Source organism: Thecamonas trahens (assembly GCF_000142905.1).
Source record: "Thecamonas trahens ATCC 50062 unplaced genomic scaffold supercont1.26, whole genome shotgun sequence".
Lineage (NCBI taxonomy): Eukaryota > Apusomonadida > Apusomonadidae > Thecamonas > Thecamonas trahens.
In genome coordinates, this window is record NW_013657654.1 from 367,497 (window position 1) to 389,225 (window position 21,729).

The window sequence follows — 21,729 nt, forward strand, 5'->3', positions numbered from 1 at the left end:
TATACAATTTGACAACGTGGTATGTGTTGACAGATACGGTGCGGGGCGTGCTGCCCAGGTCAACAAATGCCAACCGGCCGCGGCGTGGCGGAGTCGGGCTGTCGGCGCCGAGGTTGGTGGCAGACTGGGCAAGCGACATGGACGAGTTAAAGCCGGGTGTGGGGCGACGGCGGGCAGCCATGCAGGCGCGGATGCGGTCACGGAGCACGGCAGCCGAGGTAGTCGAGTTGAGCAAGATTCGGGCGGGGCGATTCTGCGGAGCCAATTAGGTTCTGCGCCGTGACAGAGCTCAGCTGTGCCGTTTTCGGTTGGCGCCAAGTTTAGCAGTTTGGGTCGGAAGGCGGAGGCGGGTGGACACGGCAGGGACAGGCACGTCTCGCTGGAGGGAGAGAGACGGCGAGAAAGGAGACAGCGGAAATGAAATCGTCGGCAGCTACGTGGAGAGCCAAGTTGGACACGCTGCAAGCACGTGTGTCGTCATACCAGGTGGCAACAGGTGCTGGAGCTCGTCAGAGCGGTCGGTCGAGGAGCAGTCTGCCAATGGGACGAGGCCGGGACGGGGACGGTAGCGGCGATGGCCATGGCCATGATCATGGTCATGATCATGATCATGACCATGGTCATGATCATGGAGAAAGACGGGCTGATGGGGGCGGACGGGCGGTGTCGGCCGAGGCTGCGATGATGGCGACCATGCGATTGGACGAGGTCGAGGGCGAGATGACCCGGATGGGCAGAGTTGACCGGCCGAGGGAGACCCGGCGCGGTGGGCGTGGGCCACAGGAAGGCCAGGTGGCATCGCATTACGTGCTCCGGTCAGTGCCGTCGACACTGCCGCGAGGGGCGATCCGTGAACAGCCGCTGCCGGCAGCGGCAGTGTCGGCGGATGTGGCAGGTGTGCTGGCGGCACTGTCGGGATCGCCGCAAAAGGGCCACGCCATCAACGGCACGCTCATCACCCTTGCCCAAAACGCGGCGGTGAATGTGGAGACGCTCATGCATACCATCCGCGCGCTGGATGCCGGAGTAGCCGTGCCTACCAGCACGAGCGGTGAGGCGCGGACGACGTCGCATGGACGCGCCGGCTCGATGCCAGTGGGCATTGCGTCGACGATGCGGGTCCCGGCTGGCGGCACAGAGCCGCTGACGGTGTCGGAGCTCTCGTCGCCGGCGCCGCCGCCGATGTTGGGCGGGCCGGCGGTGACGCGGCGGGGCAATCCTCCGCCACAGCGAGCACGGTCGATGCAGCCGTGGCCGCAGGCGTCGGCGTCGGCTTCGACACAGTCGATGGCGGACATCCGGGCCGAAGCCGAGGCCAAAGTTCGGGCCGAGCTGGCAGCTGAGGCCGAGGCCGAGGCCCAGGCTGCGGCTCAGGCCGAGGCCGAGGCTGCTGCGCGGGTGCGTCAAGAGGCCGAGAACGCCGAGCTGCGCCGGCGTGCGGCCGAGCTGGAGCATCGGCTCTCGGCGCTGGAGGCTGTGACGGAAGAGTCACTGGCCTCGCCGGGGCGAGCGAGCGAGAGGCAAGTGATGTACGACGTGGCGGCGAGCCCTGTCTCGTCGATGGTGGAGGACGAGCTGCGGTGGCGTGCGGCGCAGCTGGAGGAGCGGCTCTCGCAGCTAGAAGTTGTGGAAGCACGGCGGAAGCTTAGTGCGTCGGAGCGGAGTGGGCACGACGCGCTGCTGCGTGAGCAGCAGGCGGTGCTTGCGCATCAGCGGCAGTTGCTTGCCCAGCAACAGGCGCTGGAAGCGAACATGGCTGCGCAGGAGGAGGAGCTCTCCGAGTCGCGGGCCGAGCTCGGACGGCGCGAGGCGGAGCTCAACGCTGTCCTTGATCGCCTGCTTCCGGGAGGAGATGCCGGTCCTGTGGTGGCTGTCCATGCGCCTGTGTACCGGGGCGATGTGCACCAAGTGGAGCAAGCCGGTCACACGGAGGTTGCTAGCTTGACTAAGTCTGCGCCAGAGACAGAGTCTGCCCCGGTCAACGCGCCAGCGCCGACGGTATGCGAGGCTGTACGGGTGCCCGGACGCGAAGCTGCTCATGTGGAGATTGCGCGGATGGTGATGGAGCCGGCAAAAGCCTCGATGGAGGAGGTGGCGCGAGTGAGTGAGCCACGGGCGGTGGCCACGCCCGAGCGGATCCGGGTGTCGATGCCGAACAATGTCACGGCAGCAAGCCAGACCGAGGCCGTGGAAGCAGTGGGCGCGGCAATTCAGACCGAGGCTGTGGAGGTCGTTGGTGCGGCGATCCAGACCGAGTCTGTGGAGGTCGTTGGTGCGGCGATCCAGACCGAGGCTGTAGCGGCTACAGAGGTGTCGCGAGTCCGCAGCAGGCCGCAGCCAGCCCCAGCAGTTCCAGTGGCGTCGTGCGCGAGCGACGAGGAGGAGGACGAGTCTGCTGACGATAGACTCGCCAAGACGTGCTACGACGACGAGCGGTTGTGGCTGGGCGAGGCGCGGAGCGTGGTGCGGCGGATCAACGCGCCGACGCTGGCGAGTATGCACCAGCACTACGGTAGTGAGGAGGGCAAGATTGGGCCCGCTGGGCGGATCATCACAGTGCCACGGCTGAGTGAGGCCGAGGTCCGGTTTATTGCCGACGTGCGGTCGCGGTACGCACCGCCAGCGGCGGTGGCGTCGCGGGCCGAGGCCGAGGGCGTGCCGGTGGAGCACGTTGTGACCGGGCACGAGTTTGACATGCTGGTAGAGATCCGGCGAGCAGACGACGCAAGTGCTGCGCGTGTGGCCAAGCTGCGTGCACTCGGGGTGCTGACGCCGGCGCAGAGCACGCGGCTTCCGCGCGGCTACGGGCAGGCAATTCTCAAGACCGACGTGGCGCGGCCGTACTTTCAGTTTGCGCACATGGACGCAGCATCGCGTGCGGCCGGCTCAGCGGCTGTGGCGGCGACGATGCGGTGGTCCGACTCGCTGCGGCGGCCGCCGTCGGAGAGCCTCAAGGCCGAGGCGATCGCGCAGGCCCGCGCGGAGCAGCGGCAGGAGCTGGCGCGGCTGCTGCGCGAACGCGATGGGTGACGAGCTACTCTTCCGGCTCCTGGAACAGATAGTCGTGGTACTCGATGCAGAGCTGAACGGCTTCAGACTGCTGCTGCATGTCCATGAGGTTGGCGATCGACTCGACCGCCGGGCGGAGGATGTTGGGTGCAAAGACGACGGCGAGGTTGGAGGCGCCCATGCGGTTGGACGGCTCGTGCGACGCGACGCGAGCGAGGAAGGCCATCAGCTCCTTGGTGAGCAGGTAGTTGTCGTCCGGGAGCGAGGCGACAGCGTAGAAGAGGGCCTGTAGCTTGTCGGCGTGGTTGGATATCTTTGCGGCAGCCACAAACGCATCGTAGTGCGAGAAGGGGAAGAGCGGCTCGGGGAGAAGGCGGAGGTAGAGCTTGAGGGCGGCGGCGACAATGTGCGGGTCAGAGAAAACGACCGGGTATGCGGCAAAGTCGCCGTCGGCAAACGACCTGGTGTTGACGAGGACAACAAAGTCGTCGAGCAACCGTTGGTTGCCCGAGATGCGGAAGAGGCCGTCGAGCTCGAGCGAGTGCGCAGTGAGATGAGCAAGGGCGGCGGCGACAAAGGCAGGAATCGGGTCGGCAGCGGTGGCAGTGGCAGTCGTGAGCTGTGCAAGCGGGACGCCAAAAACGGCGTCCGGGCCCGGAACGTAGCCGACGGCGCCGGGCGGGGCGTCCGGTCGCGGCTCGGCAGGCTCGGCGCCCGGACGGCGGACCCTGGCCTTGACGCGCGAGACAAAGGAGCGGACGCGGTCCATGGGCTCAATGCCAGGCGTTTCAGGCGGTAGGACGATCGCGGGATCGAGCTGCGGTAGTGTGGCCTGCAGCCTGTCGAGGCGCTCGATCCAGAGCTCACGGAGCGCCGGGTCACGGGCACGGAAGAGCATCGAGCGGTTCGGAGTATAGACTTCAAAGTAGGCGGCGTTCGGTGCGATGGTCGACGACGTATTGGGCGGCGGGCCGAGGAGCTCGACGACGAGAAATCCATCGGTGAGGTCGAGGCCACCCTTGAGAGGAACGGCGGTGGGGTCGCCGGCGGCGGCGGCCTCTGCCATGGCCAGCGGGACGTAGTACTCGAGCGCGGTCGGCTTGAGGACAACCCAGCGGTACTTGTAGTGGGTGAGGACCGAGCTCCCGCCGCGTTTCTCGAGGAATGAGTGGAAGAGCTCGCCATCGCCGAGCGGGACTTCGGTCCCGTCTGACTTGGGCACAAACACTTTCATGGCGAGCATGCGGTCACGAACCCGGTTCTTGGCCTTTCGGAACATGGACTTGACCTTGGTGAGCGTGGCGAGGCTATTCGGCCGCTTGCCCTCTTGCTCAGCAGGCGTCAGAGGCGAGGGCGGGAGCGAATGCGCCGATGGTGATAGTGGCGGGGCCGAATCCGGCTCAGAGTCCCGGTCAAGGCTTGAATTCGGAGCGTCGAGGACGTCGGCTTCGGCCAGCAGCTCGGCTATGTGCGCCATAGAGGTGAGCCGTGGCTTGGGCGGCGGGACCGGGACAAAGGCCGATGGCGCCATCGACCGGCGGCTCAGCGCCACCGACCGACGGTCGGTCCCGGGCACCGGCTTGCGCGACGGAACCGGTGGTCGAGGCTTGGGCGCAGGCTTGGGTGCAGGCTTGGGTGCAGGCTTGGGTGCAGGCTTGGGTGCCGAGTTGGGCCGAGGTCCGGAGATGCCACGCCCGCGCCCGCGTCCGCGAGCACGCGCTCGCACCTGCCCTCGTCCGCGGGGTCCAAATCGGTCAGGATCGGCGCTTGCGGCACGAGCGCGTGCGGCCGGTGGAGGAGGTAACGATAGACGATCCTCGGCGCTGGCGGATCGATAGCGTGGGGCGGGAGTAGGGGCGGAGGTATCTCTGCCGTGGCCACGGTAGTTGTTGCCACCACGACCACGGCCTCGACCGCGACCTCCGCCACGGCCACGGTCACGGCCACGGCCACGGCCACGGCCACGGCCACGGCCACGGCCGCTTTGCGAGAGATGAGGAGGTTTGGGCTGGACCAGTCGCGGTTCTGGCCGGTGTGAGGGGGGAATCGAAAGATCAGCAACAGGCTAGTGAAGCCGAGTGATCAGCAGCAGGCGAGAGAAGCCGAGTGATCAGCAGCAGGCGAGTCGAACCGAGTGATCAGCAGCAGGCGAGAGAAGCCGAGTGATCAGCAGCAGGCGAGTCGAACCGAGTGATCAGCAGCAGGCGAGTGAGGCCGAGTGATCAGCAGCAGGCGAGTCGAACCGAGTGATCAGCAGCAGGCGAGAGAAGCCGAGTGATCAGCAGCAGGCGAGTCGAACCGAGTGATCAGCAGCAGGCGAGTGAGGCCGAGTGATCAGCAGCAGGCGAGTCGAACCGAGTGATCAGCAGCAGGCGAGAGAAGCCGAGTGATCAGCAGCAGGCGAGTCGAACCGAGTGATCAGCAGCAGGCGAGTGAAGCCGTGCCGAGTCGGAGCCGATACGTGCCGTGTCGAGCAACCGAGTGGACGGCGACCACAGCCGAGCGGACTGAGTACGGATAGGTATGCGTGTATACGCACCCGTATATATATATATATATATATATGTGTGTGTGTGTGTGGTCTCCCCCTTCTCAATGAGTGTGCAGGGGGGCGAGGAAGGGGAGAGGGGGGGAGAGAGCTGCGTTGGTCAGGCGGTGGCCGACTGTTGGCAGTGGGTGGCCGCACCGATGGCGGAGCAGCAGTCGATCAGTGGCCGAGTAGCAGTCGGGCGATGGACAGCTGTGGATGTGTGATGAGGAGAGTCATGAGCAAAGTGTACGGAGCAAGGATGAGCATCATATATTCTTTCTCTGCAACCTTCTCCGTGGTGATGGATGTTCTCAGGATCGGTGATCTTTTTTTCGCACGAATCCCCCACGGTATCCATCCAGCCCCTCACACACACAGACACACCCACACACTTACACACACACGAGAATCACCTCCTTGTCCCCCTCCCCTCTTCCCCTCATCATATATCTCCTTTTTTCTGTGCTCATGTCCAACGATGTGATTGCTGCCTTCCATAGTGCCACGATCCACGGCGAATGGGAGGCGCGGGCGTCCTGCGGCAGTGCGGCACCTGGTCGGCGAGGGGACACGGCCTCGCTCTGACCAAAGCCGTCTTTGGTGGAACCGCACACTGCTCTACAACGACGACTATGGCAGGGTGCTGGAACCGGGCCAAGGCCATGCATGAGGCAGCTATGGCGGATGGCGACCTCTCGTTTGACGACGTGGTGGAGGCGCTGAAGGAGATGCTCCGTGAGGGCATTGAGTGGGCGGTGAAAAAGGCGTCCAAGCGCGGCGGCTTCCTCAAGAACGACGCCATTGCCATTCCCTGGCCGCCGCAGCTGCGGTCCATCAAGCGAAAGCTGAAGAAGCTCGGTGGCCGGAAGAAAATTGATGAGTTTGTTCGCCGCATTAACAAAGCCGCCGAAAAGGCGGCGCCCAAGGCCCTCGACGTCTTTGTTGCCGCCATCATGGGCCTCTCTCTCGACAAGGTTGATGATCTGCTCCACGGTAGCATCGACGCCGCCACAGACTACCTCCGCGAGTCGACCTACGACGTCCTCCGTGACATGTTTGCGCCCATCATCGACAGGACGCTCGAGAAGCATGCCGTCACTGCGGTCTGGGACAACATGATCGACATCTACGACGCCATCCCCTTCCTCTCCGACCTCTCGTTCGACCTCAACGACTACTGTGTCGAGCGTGCCCTTGACGGCCTCTTCTTCCTCGTCGCAGAGCGCGAGGCCGAGCTCCGCGACTCGCCGGAGCTCGCAAAGTCAGCAAAGATCCTTGCCGTTCTCAACAACATCGACGACTTGTTCTTCGACTCGTCCTCCTCTGATGGCGACTCGAGCTACTCGGGCTCCGGCTACGACTCGGGCGTCGACTACTCGTACTCGTAGCGCAGCTGCCCGCAATTGAAGCACATACTGGCCCGCGCTTTACTCGTTGCTCTCCTCGCTCACCATCCGCAGCACGTCGCCGAGCAGAATACTGACCCCACCTGAGGTCCACGCCTCGCGCTCGTCGCCCTCGATCTCGCCAACCACCTCGCCGAGCGCGTCGAGCGACGGGACGTCTGCCAGCTCGCGCGACGTCGCCACCGCGTACAGCATCGACGACCGCAGATGCTCCTGCAGTGTCGCGTCGTCAACCGCAGACTCGACCCGGAGCTGCGCCAGCTCCGGCCACGGGTCGGCCGTCACCACCGCCCGCCACACCAGCGGCTCGAGCTCCGCCAGCGCCCCGCCTGCCCGTTCGATGAGCTCGAGCGCAAGGACAAACCGCGACTGCGCGTCGCCGCCCATCTCCTCCGAGATGTACGCGAGTACCAGCTCGCGCGGCGTCAGCACTCGCTCGGCACTCTCAGGCAGCAGCTCTTGCGCGCGGATGACATACAGCTCGTTGTCGGCGCTCGCCACAGCCTCGCTGTCAAGCGGCGCTCCGTCCGCGAGGTGTGCGAGCTTGGCCAGCGAGACCAGCGTCTTGCGCCGCGCCGCGCTCGTACGCTCCTCGCCCGCCGCACCCGACAGCAGCGCACCCGCCTTGGCCGTCTCGCCCGTGGCAAACGCGTGGATCCACGCCAGGCTCTCGCGTGACTCGAGAAAGTGGGACAGCTGCGCAGGATACGCCTCGCCGAGCCGCAGCAGCGACGCGTGCCGCCCGCTCGCCATAAACGCCTGGAACGCTGCGTCGGCAAATCCGTCGCTCCCGTACGTGTCCATCAGGAACGTCAGTCGATCGTCGGCGTCGTCCGCCGCAAGCGCAAGGCCCACCAGCACCGTGTACGCCCCGTACTTTTGCCCGAGCTCGTACGCAAGCTCCGGCGCGCTCTCGGCCAGCCCGCCGATCAGCTCCTGCGCCGCATCCTGCAGCGCCACCGCCCGCGCCGCCGCAAGCTCGGGCTTCCCGACCGCCGCGTCAACGAGTTCGCCCAAAAGGCCGAGGTACACATCGAGCGCAGCGCCGGTCACCTCGATGAGAAGCTTGCCCATCGGCGAGACCAGGACGCCAAGGCTGCGGAAGAGCGAGAGCGCGAGCGTCACGTGCCCCGCAAGCTCGTTCAGCAGCTCACCGTCGTCGGACCACCACCGCGGCACTGCGCCGAGGCCCTGCACTGCTGCCGGCGTCCCTGCGCCAAAGCCGTAGACCTCGCCGTAAGACGCTGCGTACTCGCGGCCGGCCAGAAACGCCGCACCCAGCAGCGCACCCACGCCACCCACAATCGCAAACTGCGCCGCCGCCCACGCCTCGCCGTTCGCACTCGCCTCGCCGAGCACCTTTGACGACTGTTGCGCGAGGTGGGCCACAATCCGCGGCACCGTCGAGACCCTCGCGTAGAACACGTCCTGCGTCCCCAGGCCCGACCCGGCAAACGCTGTCAGGTCCACACCAGCCTCCGCGAGCACCTCATGCATTGCGCCGAGGTACACCTCTGAGAGCAGCGAGCCGGCCTCCAGCCCGAGCGCCTCCACCATGTCCTGGTGCACCTCGCGGAGCCGCTGCGCCGACGCCAGTAACTCGCCGTGCGACTGCAGCTTTGCCCGCGTCTCCACCGACAGCACCTCCCACCACCCCAGCTGCGAGAGGAGCGAGAGCAGGCTCTGGTGCTTCCGCGCCTTGGCCTCTAGCAGCCGCCGCACAATCGCCGAGCCCGCACCGGCAGCCGCAGCCTCGGCCTCGCTCACCCCGCGCTCCCCCAGCGTCGCTGCTGCCCACCGCGGGTCCGACGCCGGCGTTGCGTCCAGCAGCGCCCGCGACATGACCACCAGCGCATCGTCGAGCGCCCCACCACGCGGATCAAGCTCCGACGCCACGCCAAGCGCCCCACCCACGTCGCCCATACAGTAGAGCGAGTACGCCGCGCCAAGCTCGGCGTTCAGCCCAGCCACCCCGTCAAACTCGCGCAGGAGCTTGGCCGCAGGCCGGAGCCCGTGCCGCGCCATCCGGCCGCCGGTACCTCCCGGAGACCAGCTTCCCTCCGCTGCTGCAACTCCGGCGTGACTGCGAGTACCCGCGAAACTCGCCTCGAGCGCATCGTCCTGCACCACACTCACCACTCCGGTCGCCGCCGTGACAAACACCGCCCGCCCCGACCCGCCGCCCCCGGCGCCGAGCACCATGTTGTCGCTACCGGAAACTGCAAACGAGTCGAGCTCGCGCTCGTCAGCCGGCACCGCCGTCAGTACAATAAGTGACGGCGTGTAGACAAATGCGGCAGACTCCGACGACTCGGGCACCACCGCCGCTACCGAGAGGAACGACGCCGGATCGTACAGCGCCTCGCGCGCCTGCTGCTCGAGCGTAAACAGCGAAGTTATGGCCCGCTCTGCGACTCGACGCCTGCGAGCACGTATCCGAGCACTTCGGCCTGGAGATCGTACGCCGCTGCGAGTACCACCGCACTCTCGCCATGAGCCTGCACCGACCGCAGCTCGACACGGAGCGCACCAAGTCCGGCAAACGCATCGTCGCCCATGAGCTTGGCTTCGAGAGTCGCGTGGAGCTCGGCCCGCAGCGCACACTTTGCGTCGAGCCCGGTCACCTCGAACCGCAGCAAAACGCTCTCAAACAGCGCGTGGACAACGTACCGCCCAGAGCCGACACTCGCACTCGCCAGCTCGACAAAGTCACCGCCGGTAAACGGCCCAGCGACAGTAGAGTCGTCGGCCGCAGGCGCCGCCGTTGACGAGAGGCCAAAGACCGACGAGATGGCGCCGAAAATCGACGATGACGCGCCCGGCGCCGGGCCTGACGCCCGGCTCTGTCCACTTGTCTGTTGACCGGTGCTCGGCGCAACCCGGGGTCCGGCAAACCGCAGCCCATCGTCATCGAGCGAGAGGAGAGTAAGGCCACCAGCCGAGTCAACCACGGCTGCCAGCGCCGGATCAAGGACACTCACCGCCACTACCACCTTGTCGTCATCCAGTTCAAGCGAGAGATCGTCGACCCTATCCACTGCCGCCGGATCCGGCCAGTAGAACACGTCTCCGCCGGCCGAGGCCATGACGACACCGATAGGAGCATCAATCGAGTCTGCCTCCGAGAACACCACGTCAGCACGAGCGAGCATGCGCTGCGGTGCGTCGACGTGCGAGTCCGGGAGGGCCAGAACGGTAGCCTCCGGCGTTGCCTTTCCGGGAGCCGGGAAGTTTGCAAAGACATAGATCGATGACGCCACCGCCACCATGGACACATTCCCACTGGCAGACACCGCAGCAGCCGCTTCTGTCGAGCCCGGCCCAACCACCGCAGCTGTTGCACCACGAGCCGACTTTCCGCCAGCCTTGGCGAGGGCAGCCGCCACCACTTGCGGCAGCGGCGAGACGACCGACACTGTGTGCCGCTCTGTAGCATGAAGAACAGTACCAGGAGCGAGGACCTTGCCAAGACTATCTTGCACGGCGAGACCAGCCAGATGCGGCGAGGTGGTGGTGGTGGTGGTGGTGGTGGCCGAGGTTGCCGTGTTGGTGGTGTTGGCCATGGAGGTCATGGTGGTGGAGAGGTCATCCTCACCAAGTCCTGGAGAGGGAGGAGAGGGAGGTGCGGGTGTAGCACCTGATGTACAAATAGAGAACAAGAGTGACTTGCTGTGAGTGTATATGCTGTAATGACCTTGGTAGGGGGGATATTCCCCTTGGCGACCTGGTGCCGCTCTGCGACATGACAAAGCGACTTCATCCCGCGCCAACCCCCTCACCCCCCCTCACCCCCCCATGTACACAGAAGGGAACAATAAACATAGAACAAATATAAACACACCATTACGTCGAGACATAGATGAAGTACGTGGACGCCGACGGGCAGATCCAGGTGCGGAGCCTGGCGTTCGCCAGGGCGTCTGTACCGTCGTGAACATCCCGCCGTCTCGCAGAGGGGTGCCGGACGAACTGCCAGTGACAGAGCCATTCGCCAACGCTGACTCGCTCGCTCGCTCACTCGCTCGCTCGAGCCACACCTTATGGCGAGGCTACGGTTGGATGTCCGATTGCAGTGACGGGATCACAGTTGCGTGTTATGCGGCGAGTAGGGGGGAAGGGGGAGGGGAAGGGGGGAGGGACGCAGATCATGCTGATTGTGATCTGTGTTACTTACTGCTGCTGACCAGGGGCCGGAGCGGGAGGGAGGGGATGCAGGAGCAGCAAGGTGATAAGGTGTGAGCGAGAGCAGCGAGATAATGGTTGCACATCAGAGCCAAAGACAGGATACAAGATGTCCAGGGTAACCCTGACACGCGATAATGTGGGCCGTCGGAGGGCTTTGGGAAAGAGCATGGCTTCCGCGGTGGCGGCCTTGTGATCGTTACGATCGGGTAAACCAGAAGAACCACGGGTATGATGGTGAGGCGACGAAAAAGACGGCACCAACGGTGATGACGGTAAGCGCCCAGCCGCAGCTGGCGACTGAAGCAGCAAGGGCAAGCTCGCGCCAGCTGCGCCAATTCGAGAGGCCGCCGTAGCGAGCGATGCGCTGCCATGTGTGGCGGAGACGGGTAAAGGCAAAGTAAGACCCGATGGCGATAATGCGGACAAGGAGAAAGGTAGTCCATGCGGTACCAGGTGGAGCGATGCACCATGGGCACGATGGGGTCGACGGATCATGGACGTTGCACTTTGCCCAACCTCCAGCCCAATTGAAGGTGCACCCGCACTGAAACATGACGCCGCACGATGGGTTGTGGAAGATCCAATCAAAGGCATAGACAGCACCAACCACAGCCATGACCTCCATCGCCAGCCGCCAAGCAGCGTCCTTGCCCACGTCAACCGTGCCATCGACGACCACCACACGGACCGACTCTCCACCAGCATCACTCGATCCCAACTCGAGATCATCACCCAGCAACGGAAGCAAGTCATCAGCGTGTCCACCATCGTGTTGTACTTGTCCACCATCATCATGCTGGGCAATACGACCCAGTCCATTCCAGCCTCCATCAAATGCATGCTTCTTCATCCCCATCCCCATCGATCCGCTCACGGGCTCATGCTCTGGCTGCCAGTCTTCAGCCACCTGCGGTTCATGCAGTGGCTGCAGAGCGCTGTTCGTCTGACTGTAGTCCCTTGCACTAGCTTCGGTCATGGTGGAAGAGTTGAGTGGTTGCTGGACAACTCTAGCCCGTGCCACGCCCCGTCTCCTGCCGGCGTCTCCCAGCTGCCGTGGGTGGCGTCATCTGCGGAGGATACGGTGGAGAATTTTTTGTTGGTGATGTGCGCCGGGCACAGCACCAGTCGCACCAGTCGTGCGCTTGCCGTATTCGACCTTGTACTTGTAGAACGTCAAGCCATGCGTAGCTCGCCACTGCTTGGCTTTGTGCCATCGATCCCACGGGCAGTAGCACTCCCAGCTGCCGCGTCATCTGCGGAGGATACGGTGGAGAATTTTTTGTTGGTGATGTGCGCCGGGCACAGCACCAGTCGCACCAGTCGTGCGCTTGCCGTCATCGACCTTGTACTTGTAGAACGTCAAGCCATGCGTAGCTCGCCACTGCCTGGCTTTGTGCCATCGATCCCACGGGCAGTAGCACTCCCAGCTGCCGTGGGTGGCGTCATCTGCGGAGTTGGTGATGTGCGCCGGGCACAGCACAAGTCGCACCAGTCGTGCGCTTGCCGTATTCGACCTTGCACTCGTAGAACGTCAAGCCATGCGTAGCCTTGCCGGCTGTTCGACCTTGCACTATCAATCGCTACGGTGAAAGAGTACCAGTGCCGCCATCATGGCCGCGTACGCCAGCGGCGCGTACAACCCGGCGACGTACGAGGACCCGGCGATGGCGCCCGCCTACCGCCGCAGCGTCGCGCAGCCGTCGAGCAACGACATGACGTGTTTGCTGTCAAGGCGCTCCTCGAGCAGACTGTGCCGAAGGACAGCGGCCTGCTGGCGAGTGCCTTGCACGCAGCCGTCGCCTTGGACGCGGTGCCCGAGACGCACTACTGCCGCGAGATGTGGAAGGCGACGCGGGAGATCGGGCGGTTCGACGGCGAAGGGTCCGAGTGGTGCACCGCTGCGCTCTCTGCGCTCGTGGGCATCCCGCTCGACACGAAGCTGGAGCTGCAGCTCGATCCTAGCCCCAAGGCGTCGTCGCCGCCGCCCACCACTCCGCCAAAGTGAGCGCCGTGCTCTCCCGCTCCCTGCGCCACGCTCTCCAGTTCCCTGTCGCCGATTCGCCGGAATGTGTGCGAGTTATGCAACACTTTTCGCTGCTTCCCTCCTCCGGCCATGAATGCGCTGCAACAGACGCTCACGCGTCTGCATGCGTTCTGCCGACCAGTACCGGACAACCCTGCGACAGAGGGGCTCCTCACAGCACCATCGCCGCCACTGACGCAGGTAGAGGCACTGGCAAGTGCGATGAGCTCGGGTCGGTTGCCACGGCGACATCTTCTCGCCGCGCCTGCACCGCTCCTGGCGGCCTTTCTCAAGCGATCGCTCATGGCACTGCCCGATCCGCTCCTGCCCCCGGCAGCGTACTCCCTGCTTCTGCCGACGGATTCATCGTCGCCCGATGCATGCGACGCAGACTCTGTGGCAGCAGCCCTGAGCGCTGTTCCGCCGCAAGATCTGGCCGTCGTGCTGTCCATCTTTCATCTGGTGCACACGGCGCTGCTTGCGGTGAGAGACGAGCGCGGCGAGGGCGAATACAGTCGGTACCTGCTTGCGCTCGCAGAAGAGCTCGCGCCACCGCTCCTCCGAGCCGCGGATCTCAAGACGTCTGTGACCAACGCTGGGCGTGCTGTAGCGGTCATGGTCTCGCTTCTCGACGTCGATGCGCCATCGTGTGTTGCTGCCAGCGTGCTTGCGCGCGAGAAGAAGCTGAGCGAGTCGCTGGTCATGCCTGAGGTCTTTGGCGCAACGCTGGCGAAGGAGCATGAGCCCAGCAAGGTACCACCATTTGTGGACGCTGTCTTTGGTGCCGTCCAAACGACGCTGGCCTCGCCGCCGTCTGCGCCGTTGCTGCACACGCTCTGGGGCCTCTTCGTCCCACCGGTGGTTGGGAGCGGAGCGGCCAGCGGCTCGGCCGGCGTCTCGCTCGCCAACGACGTCCGCAAGGCTCGGGCGGGCATGGCTAAGGCCAAGTCGTGGGCAGACGCACTCAAGGGCAAGTCACCGGTCGTTCTCAGCCTGCTCTTTGTGCAGTACCTCGACGAGCTCGCCACGCCGCTCATTCCCTACGAGGTGGCGACGGCCGTACTCAGTGCAGGTGGCACAGACCACGCTCCGCTCCTCACCCGCATGCACCCGGTCCACCAGACGGTCCTCGCCCAGCTGGTGCTCCTCCTTCAGTCGCTGGTTGCCTCGCTTGATGCTGTCGCTGGCTGGGCCAAGTCCATGGTTGGCCGTAAGACAAAGGCGCGATCGTCGCGGATTAAGGCTCGGACCGCTGAGCTGGCAGCGAGAGTCGATGCCGAAACCTCAGCCTACCGCCTCGCCACTGCGCTCGGCTCGCATCTTTTCGCCTCTCACCGCATCCCGAGTCGTTGTCGGGCAAGGCGCGCTCGGCTGCTACCGCAGTTATCCGGCAGTGGCTGACCGGCGCTGACAACGCAACGTTCTCGGCCATGGCCTCGGCGGCGCGCAACGTGGCGCTCCCGCGGCCACAGACAGACTCGGCTTCAACACTGCCGCAGACGGGCGGCGCGTTGCAGTCGGCCTGTGCATCAGAGCCAGCCAGCTTGTCGCAGCTGGATCTGCGCGACTCGGCACCCCACCTCGAGTCGTCAACGTCGATGTCGCTGGCTTCAGCGAGCTCAGCCGTACGACCGCTCTCGTCGGTCCGCCGCCGGAACAGGCGACTCTCGGACGCGCCGATGTCTGACTTTCTCAAGCGGCGTTCTCGGGACGCGGGCATGAGCGACGACGGCCAACAACCGGCGATGCTGAGCGTGGGTTTGCCTGGGACCCAGTCTGGACCACCAACGCCAGCATCGGGTCTCGATACACCAGCCTCGTCGATGGCCTCAGTCCCGCACTCGCCGTCGGTGGCATCAGCGAGCGGGGCCTCGGACCGCTCGCTGCAGCGAGCGTTCTCGTTTGACGACGCTGATGCGGGTTCGGATTCCGCGGCTCTGTCAACACTACTGGATGCCCTCGCAGCACCGGACGGTCTCGACTTTACCACCATTTACCTTGCCGCAAGCTCGGTGCCGCTGCAAGACACTCTGGCTGCTATCACCAAGGTGGTAGCTGCGTTTGTTGGCCAGATGGAGCAGCGGTGGCGAGTTCGAAAGCAGTTCCGCCAACCGCAACTTGGCGAGTTGCTCGGCGCCCTTCTTGTTGTCCTCGATCCGATTGTTGATCACCGCAGGAGTACGGCTGCCGCGACTGAGCTTGGCTCCTTGGAAAGCTGGCTGGCGATGACGCAGCTGCCGACACACGACGTGGCGTTGTTGCTGCTTGCTTCGTTTGACGCACTGCTTCGTGATGTGGCTCGAAGCGGAGCTGGCCCGACGAACCAAGCTTTGAGTGCAACGTCAGCTGCGGTGCTGCTTGCCAGGCTGGCGGGCGATGCAGCCGTCCTGGCGTGCAAGGACAAGTCCGGACTGGCGCGCGGGCTTGTGATGGCAATTGCGACGTTTCTCGAGTCGGTGTGTGATGCTCTTGGCGGTGCTGGGGCTCAAGCGGCCCGGGCACGCGAGCTACTGGCACCGTGCCTTTCGCACCTTTTCGGCGCTCTGACCGAGTGTCTTTGGGTTTGCGAGGTGCGCGAGAGGGAGCTCAACGCGACGCCGAGCATCAATGCCAACTTTGTGTCGCGGACGTTCCAGGTCCTGCATCAAGTGTGGGGCGCCGTGGTCGGCGCGTTCATCGACGGGGCGCTTGGATCGCCAGCGGCGGCACGCGCGGCCGACACGTTGTATCTTTATCTGCTGTCATTACTCGAGGTGGACGCACTGCTGTGGACGCAGGACCTCGTGCTGGAGGCGGCGTCACAATGGGTGCTGGAGGCGTCAACCCGAGTCGGAATCCAGCTGGGATGCCAGGGCGCAGCTCGGGAGCCGTGGACGTCATCGCTCCGCGACGCTGTGCTGGTAGCAGTGGCACAGATGCTCGCGTTTCTCTCTGACAAGGCCTCTTCGACGCGTCTGACGTATCCAGGCATCCATGCAATCGACGCACATGTGCCAGCCGCACTTGTGCTCCTCGCGCAGCGGCTGGCTGAAGACGGCCCAGAGGACGAGGCGACGAACGTGGCGCAACTTCTGGGCGAGGCGCTTGTCGACGCGGCCATGTCGACTGGAGCGCGGCAGCTGCACGCAGTCTTTACCGCGTCGGCGGTGCTAACGACACCGGCTGTGCTCGGCATAGTTCTCTCCCACGGTGTGACGCGCGGCCTGCTGCCGCTGGCGCGAGACCGAGCAGAGGCGACCGGGTGCGTTAAGCTTCTGGCCGAGCTCATCGGGTGCGGAGTGCGGCTGGGCGGGCGCGGGGCGGATTTGGAGACGTGGGCGCGCCCAGGTGCGGCGGCGCTGCTGGCGCTGGCGTCGCGATGGATTGACTTGTTTGTCTCTGTCCCACACGAGCGGCTGTTTGAAGAGACGCTGCTGCTCGAAAAGATGCTGGGCAAGCCGGAGAGACGGATGCCCGCAAGCACAGAGCTGGCCCAGGATGTTCTGGCACTCGCGGCGGTGCTCGCGGCGTGGTCACCGGCCGAGTCGTCGACGAGATCACTCGCACTTGTTCGGCGTTCACTAGAACGGTGCGTGGCACAGGCAGCCGGGTTCGGCGGGGCGCTGCCAAGTCTGGCGCGGGTCTTGCACGAGGAGCACGTGAGCGGCACTACGCTCGAAGCGCTTCTGCGCGAGTCGTTGGCATCGTTTGGGCCGAGCGTGTGGGCGGCGTGAACGAGGTCTCGCTCTTTCTCACCGGCGCGTACGCTCTCAGTGACGGGCATGCGCTCCTGGAGCTTGCAAGCGCGCATGCAGAGCAGTGCGCGCCGTCGGCCGGTTATGGAAGCAACGTGTTCCTGGCCGAGGCTCGGAGTCGATGCGGCGCTGCTGGCGATAGCGCCGGGCTTGGGCGCCTGATGTGGATGGAAGTAGTGTGGACGGCAAAGGGCATACCTGTGGCAAGGACACAGCTGGGCAAGGCAAGACTTGTGGCCGTGCTGCAGAACGAGGCGGCTTTGCTGGTGGCCACCATCGACGCGCTTGCAGCGCTCGAGAGCGGCGGAGCGTGGGACTTGGCACACGAGGTACTTGACGTGCTCGACGCGGTCTACGGCGACTCGCCCAAGGATCGACACGGCATCGCGCTGCGGCGAACGGGCGTGTACGAGGCAATGGCGTTGTCTGGCGAGCTTGGGCATGTAGCTCTCCCACGATGGGGCGTCATCTACCTCTACACGGGCGAGGACGGCAGCGAGCACGTGCTCGCACAACTTTCGGTTGGGCGCGAGCCATGCCTTTTGGCAACGCCCGGGCCGGAGCTGACGGCATCGCATGCGCTCTGGCTTGCAGCGCAGAACTGGCAAGCCGGGCGGTCGCTGGGCACCATGTTGGCGACGGCGACCCACAACGGGTGTGTCGGACATGCAGTTCTCCCGCTTGAGTGCGGAGTCGATGGCATGACGTGGATGTACCTCGCCGAGGATGTGATCGAGGTCCACTTTAGTGTCAGCGGATGGAGCGCGCCGTATGTGGCGGATGCGCCTGCGGTATGGGCCGAGGTCTTTGTGGCTAGCCGAAGCGTCGAGTAAAGGCGGGCGTGATCAGTGGACGTTGACGTGGAGCTGGAAGCCGAGCCGGAGGTACTGAAGCCGAACGCGGAGATCCGAGTCGCACAGCTCGAGGGCGCGGCCGAGCATGGCATGGGCTTCGCTCAGCTCACCGTCGTTCAGAAAGTCATCGGCAAGCGCGAGAACCTCTGCGTAGATGTCGGCCTTTTCGGCGGTGATGTAGCAGAGACACGGCGTGAACGACTGCTCGCCGTGGGCCTCGAGCTCGGCGCGGTGCGCGGCGCACGTCTCTGGATGAATGGTCAGTGTTGGAGCGGCAAGCGCCGGTGATGTGCTGGGCACGGCATTGGGTGTACAGAACGAGTCATCGGCGTCGTCAGAGTTGCGACGGGTGGGTGTCTGGTTCGGAGTGTGGAACATCGATGGCGTTGTGGGCGAGGACGGAGTGACCGGAGTCGACGGCGCATCGGAGAAGACGTCGGTGCTGTCGTCGAGGATAGGATGGGCCTGGGCGTCGACCATCGGATTGTTGACACTGTCGGTGCTGTCGTCGAGGGTAGGATGGGCCTGGGCGTCGACCATCGGGTTATTGACACTGTCGGTGCTGTCGTCGAGGGTAGGCCCATCCAGATCGTCGATAGCGGAGTCGGCCACTCTCTCGACCATAACATCACCAACGCCAAGTCCATCACAAAGCCCACTGTCGTTATCGCCACTTACCATGCAGGAGCCCGCATCGTTGATGAATGCCAGGTCCTCAGCAGCTGCGGCTAGATGCTCAAAGTGGACGGCAGCAGCTTTTGAGAAGAGCAGATCGTGGTCGGAGAAGCCGATGAGCGAGGCGGTGCACTCGGCGGCGATGGCGTCGAGCTCGGCGGCAACAGCCGGAGGAGCCTCGCGTTGCTCGGCATGAAGCGAGTTGAGCTGGTCCATTGTCTGCGACGACGTTGTGTCACCAAGAGCAAAGATGTCGGCAAGGTCCGACTTGGTAAAGTAGCGATAGGCGTTGTGGTCTTCGGTGACGGCCTTGATGAGGGTACCCTTGAACACCTGCTTGCGGTAAATCTTCTCCTCGACGGTGCCTGCGCAGATGAGGCGGAAGACGACTACGTCGCGTGTCTGACCAATCCGGTACGCGCGGTCGACAGCCTGTGCATCCATCGCCGGGTTCCACTGCGGATCAAAGAGCACGACCCGGTCGGCACCGGTGAGGGTGACCCCGACGCCGCAGCTCTGGGTCGTCATCAACAGGATGAAGATGTCCGAGTCGGCAGCATTGAACGCATCGATCCGTCCCTGTCGCTCGGCAGTCGAGCTAACAGAGCCGTCGATCCGCGACCAGGTGTAGCCGTGGGCGGCGATGAGCCCCTGCAGCAGGTCGAGCATGCGAAGCGACTGTGAGAAGAGCAGGACTCGGTGGCCGTCGGCAGCCAGCCGGCGGAGAAGCTTGAGCAGAAACACGACCTTACCCGAGGCCATCTCGGCCATGCCGGGCTCGTTTGCGTCGAGGCCGAGACCGGCCGAGCAGAGTGACGACGAAGCGAGGAGAAACGGATGAGAGCAGATCTTCTTGAGCACGTCAATGGCCGCCAGTGGCGACTTGGACTGGTTGAGCGTCTCTGCAACCGTGTCCGACTCGAGAAACTGCTCGTAGATAGCATGCTGCGTCGTCGAGAGCGGAATCCAAGCAATGACGTCCTTCTTCTCCGGCATTTCGGCGGCGACAGCAGCTCCAGCGTGCTCGCGGCCGGTATCGTCGCCCGTCACCGCCCCACTGTCATCACCGGCGGAAGGCAGAACGTCGGCCTTTTCGCGACGGAGAATGTAGGGAGCGAGCGTCTCGCGTAGCGTGGACGCCAGCGCCGCGCCGCGCCGCTTTTCGTAGTACGACGCGTCTGACGCTGATGCATCGCGGATCGGGTTGGCATAGAGATTGCGGAACGAAGCGAGGTCGCCGAGAAGGAGCCCATCGGTGAGATAGTCCATGAGCGCCCACAGCTCTTCGAGATTGTTCTGGACAGGCGTGCCGGTGAGAATGAGCTTGTGTTTGGCGGAGAGAAGACGGACAGCCCGCGAAATCTGTCGCGACGCGTTCTTGATCCGGTGGCCCTCGTCAAGAATGACATAGTCAGCAGGTGCAGCGGCGAGGACGCCGGGAGCCGATCGGACGACACCATAGGTGGTGACAACAGCACGCGGCCCACCATGTGCGGTAAACTGACTAAATCTACGGGCGCGAGTCTTTGCGCTTCCGCCGTGATGGACAAGGACGTCGAGGCGCGGAGCCCACTTGGCAAGCTCTGCGCACCACGACTCGACGACAGCGACCGGAACGATGAGCAGAACGAGGTCAAGATCGCGGGCGGCAGCAAGTGACTCGAGGAACGATGCCACCTGGACAGTCTTGCCGAGACCCATCTCGTCGGCAAGAATGCCGCCCCCGAGCGACGACGTGTGCAGCGCGTGCATCCACATCACGCCATCCTGCTGGTAAGCGTACAGCTCCGAGGCGATGGAAAACTCGGGTGGAGCCGCGTCGACAGACTCGGGTGTCGGCGGGTTGTCGGCTGCGCGCGCAACGCCTTCCGGCGAACGCGGTGGCGTCACGTACTCGTACTCGTACTCGTAGCGACTCTCGCCATGACCGGCCATGAGGCGACGGAACTCGACGTCAAGCTCGTACGAGTCCTCCGAGTCGGACAATACACTTGCCGCCGGACCAAGGCGCATCGACGGCGGCGGAGTGACAGATGCTGACGGCGAGGGCGATTCCGAGGGCGACGACGGTGGCGAGTCGATCGCCAGCGTCGAGAGCGCATTGACCAGCGCATCGAGCTGCGTCACGCGGTCGTCAGCCGAGTCCGAGTCCGACTGCGACTCGGAATCAGAGTCAATGACTCGCCGCTTGACCGGTTGCGGTTGCAGCTCCGGCTGCGGGTGAACGGGCGCGTTGGTGCGACCGAGAACTCGGTCGACACTCAGTGCACCGGCAGCAAGCATGGCGTCGATGGCGGCCTGCGAGCGGACGATGGCCTCGATAGGGATGTACTTGCCGGTCAACCACAGCCGGCGCAGGTTGCGGTCCATGAGCTCAGCCAACGGCAGCCTGGGCATGACCACAAACTCGACGGCGTAGCCTGCCTCGACCGCCATGGCCACAACAGCCTTCATGCTCGAAATCTTGGCGTTGGTGTTTCCCCACGCCAGCGGTGTCGCGTTGTCGGACATCAGCCTCTTCATCCGTGCCTGGCACTCACGCACACCGACTCTAATGTTGGTGAACGAGTACTCGGCACATGTCTCGCTCTCGTTGCGGGCACACAAGCCATGCTTGGACGGAGAAAACCGTGCCAGCGCGTCGACCACCGCTTTCGCCAGCATCTCGCTCTCCTCGCTCGCGATAGTCGCCTTGAGCTCCTCCCGCAAATCTTCGACGTCGTACCCGATGTGGCGACGCTGAGATTGGCTTGAGTTGGAGATAGAGTAGCGAGCGTGGTGATGATCTTGGTCGTGATGGTGATGATCTTGGTCGTGGTGGTGATGATCTTGGTCCTGCTCTTCGACGATTTCTGCCAGAGCCGCCTTGACCAGTCCAACCTGGCTGCGTGGACTGACGTCCTCCCACAGGATGTGGTGATACATGCCATCAGCGTCATCGAGGCAGACATCTACGGCATCGGTCTCGGTGGCGAGGAAGTGACTCTTCCCCGAGTTGGGCGGGCCGACAGTGATGTACACCACCGGCTTACGTGCATGCATCCCGGCATGCACCTCATCTCCAGCTCGTCCGTTTGTCACGTCCGCAAGTGGCGTCCATTGCGTCGTCATCGTCGAGAGAGAGAGCTGTGTCTGGCCTGTGAGCCTGGTGGTTGTCGTCCTCGTCCGTGTCTCCCTTCCCCGCCCGCTTGCCTGCCTGACAAGGCGACTCGGCTCTTTTGGCGCCAACCACCAGCCACGATTGAATTACCTTGAATTAATGGTACGATTACCACCACAACAACTAATCGTATACTGCACTGCCCCACGCGCC

The 21,729-nt window shown here is 64.3% G+C and overlaps 7 protein-coding genes across 8 annotated transcripts; 3 read left to right on the forward strand and 4 right to left on the reverse strand.

Moving 5' to 3' along the window:
* Positions 1-684: 684 nt before the first annotated feature.
* On the forward strand, positions 685-3,354 carry AMSG_06251 (the record flags this gene model as incomplete). Of its 2 annotated transcripts, XM_013901966.1 has the most annotated exons (3): positions 685-766; positions 788-2,229; positions 2,266-3,354. In XM_013901966.1, the coding sequence occupies 3 exons, from the start codon at positions 685-687 to the stop codon at positions 3,028-3,030; spliced, it is 2,289 nt and encodes a 762-aa protein (XP_013757420.1). The 2 variants fall into 2 exon arrangements, with proteins under 2 accessions (XP_013757420.1, XP_013757421.1); XM_013901967.1 differs by having other exon boundaries at positions 788-3,030.
* Positions 2,890-5,806, reverse strand: AMSG_06252 (rho GTPase-activating protein 15; the record flags this gene model as incomplete). Its single annotated transcript, XM_013901968.1, has 2 exons — positions 2,890-4,775; positions 5,790-5,806. The coding sequence occupies 2 exons, from the start codon at positions 5,804-5,806 to the stop codon at positions 3,035-3,037; spliced, it is 1,758 nt and encodes a 585-aa protein (XP_013757422.1). The 3' UTR covers positions 2,890-3,034.
* Positions 5,807-6,948: 1,142 nt separating this feature from the next.
* AMSG_06254 (uncharacterized protein) lies at positions 6,949-10,422 on the reverse strand. Its single transcript, XM_013901969.1, has one exon. The coding sequence runs from the start codon at positions 9,145-9,147 to the stop codon at positions 6,967-6,969; it is 2,181 nt and encodes a 726-aa protein (XP_013757423.1). The 5' UTR covers positions 9,148-10,422; the 3' UTR covers positions 6,949-6,966.
* A 794-nt stretch (positions 10,423-11,216) lies between these two features.
* AMSG_06255 (uncharacterized protein) lies at positions 11,217-11,970 on the reverse strand (the record flags this gene model as incomplete). The annotated part of the gene is made up of 2 exons (XM_013901970.1): positions 11,217-11,848; positions 11,938-11,970. 2 exons carry the CDS (start codon positions 11,968-11,970, stop codon positions 11,327-11,329), a joined length of 555 nt encoding a protein of 184 aa, XP_013757424.1. The 3' UTR covers positions 11,217-11,326.
* Positions 11,971-12,740: 770 nt separating this feature from the next.
* On the forward strand, positions 12,741-13,135 carry AMSG_06256 (uncharacterized protein; the record flags this gene model as incomplete). Its single annotated transcript, XM_013901971.1, has 2 exons — positions 12,741-12,818; positions 12,863-13,135. The coding sequence occupies 2 exons, from the start codon at positions 12,741-12,743 to the stop codon at positions 13,133-13,135; spliced, it is 351 nt and encodes a 116-aa protein (XP_013757425.1).
* A 108-nt stretch (positions 13,136-13,243) lies between these two features.
* AMSG_06257 (uncharacterized protein) lies at positions 13,244-17,740 on the forward strand (the record flags this gene model as incomplete). The annotated part of the gene is made up of 3 exons (XM_013901972.1): positions 13,244-14,498; positions 14,537-16,679; positions 16,718-17,740. 3 exons carry the CDS (start codon positions 13,244-13,246, stop codon positions 17,718-17,720), a joined length of 4,401 nt encoding a protein of 1,466 aa, XP_013757426.1. The 3' UTR covers positions 17,721-17,740.
* AMSG_06258 (chromatin remodeling complex subunit) lies at positions 17,733-21,544 on the reverse strand (the record flags this gene model as incomplete). The annotated part of the gene is made up of 2 exons (XM_013901973.1): positions 21,315-21,544; positions 17,733-21,155 (listed from the first exon to the last, which is right to left on the reverse strand). Exons 1-2 carry the CDS (start codon positions 21,525-21,527, stop codon positions 17,733-17,735), a joined length of 3,636 nt encoding a protein of 1,211 aa, XP_013757427.1. The 5' UTR covers positions 21,528-21,544.
* Between the last annotated feature and the right edge of the window lie 185 nt (positions 21,545-21,729).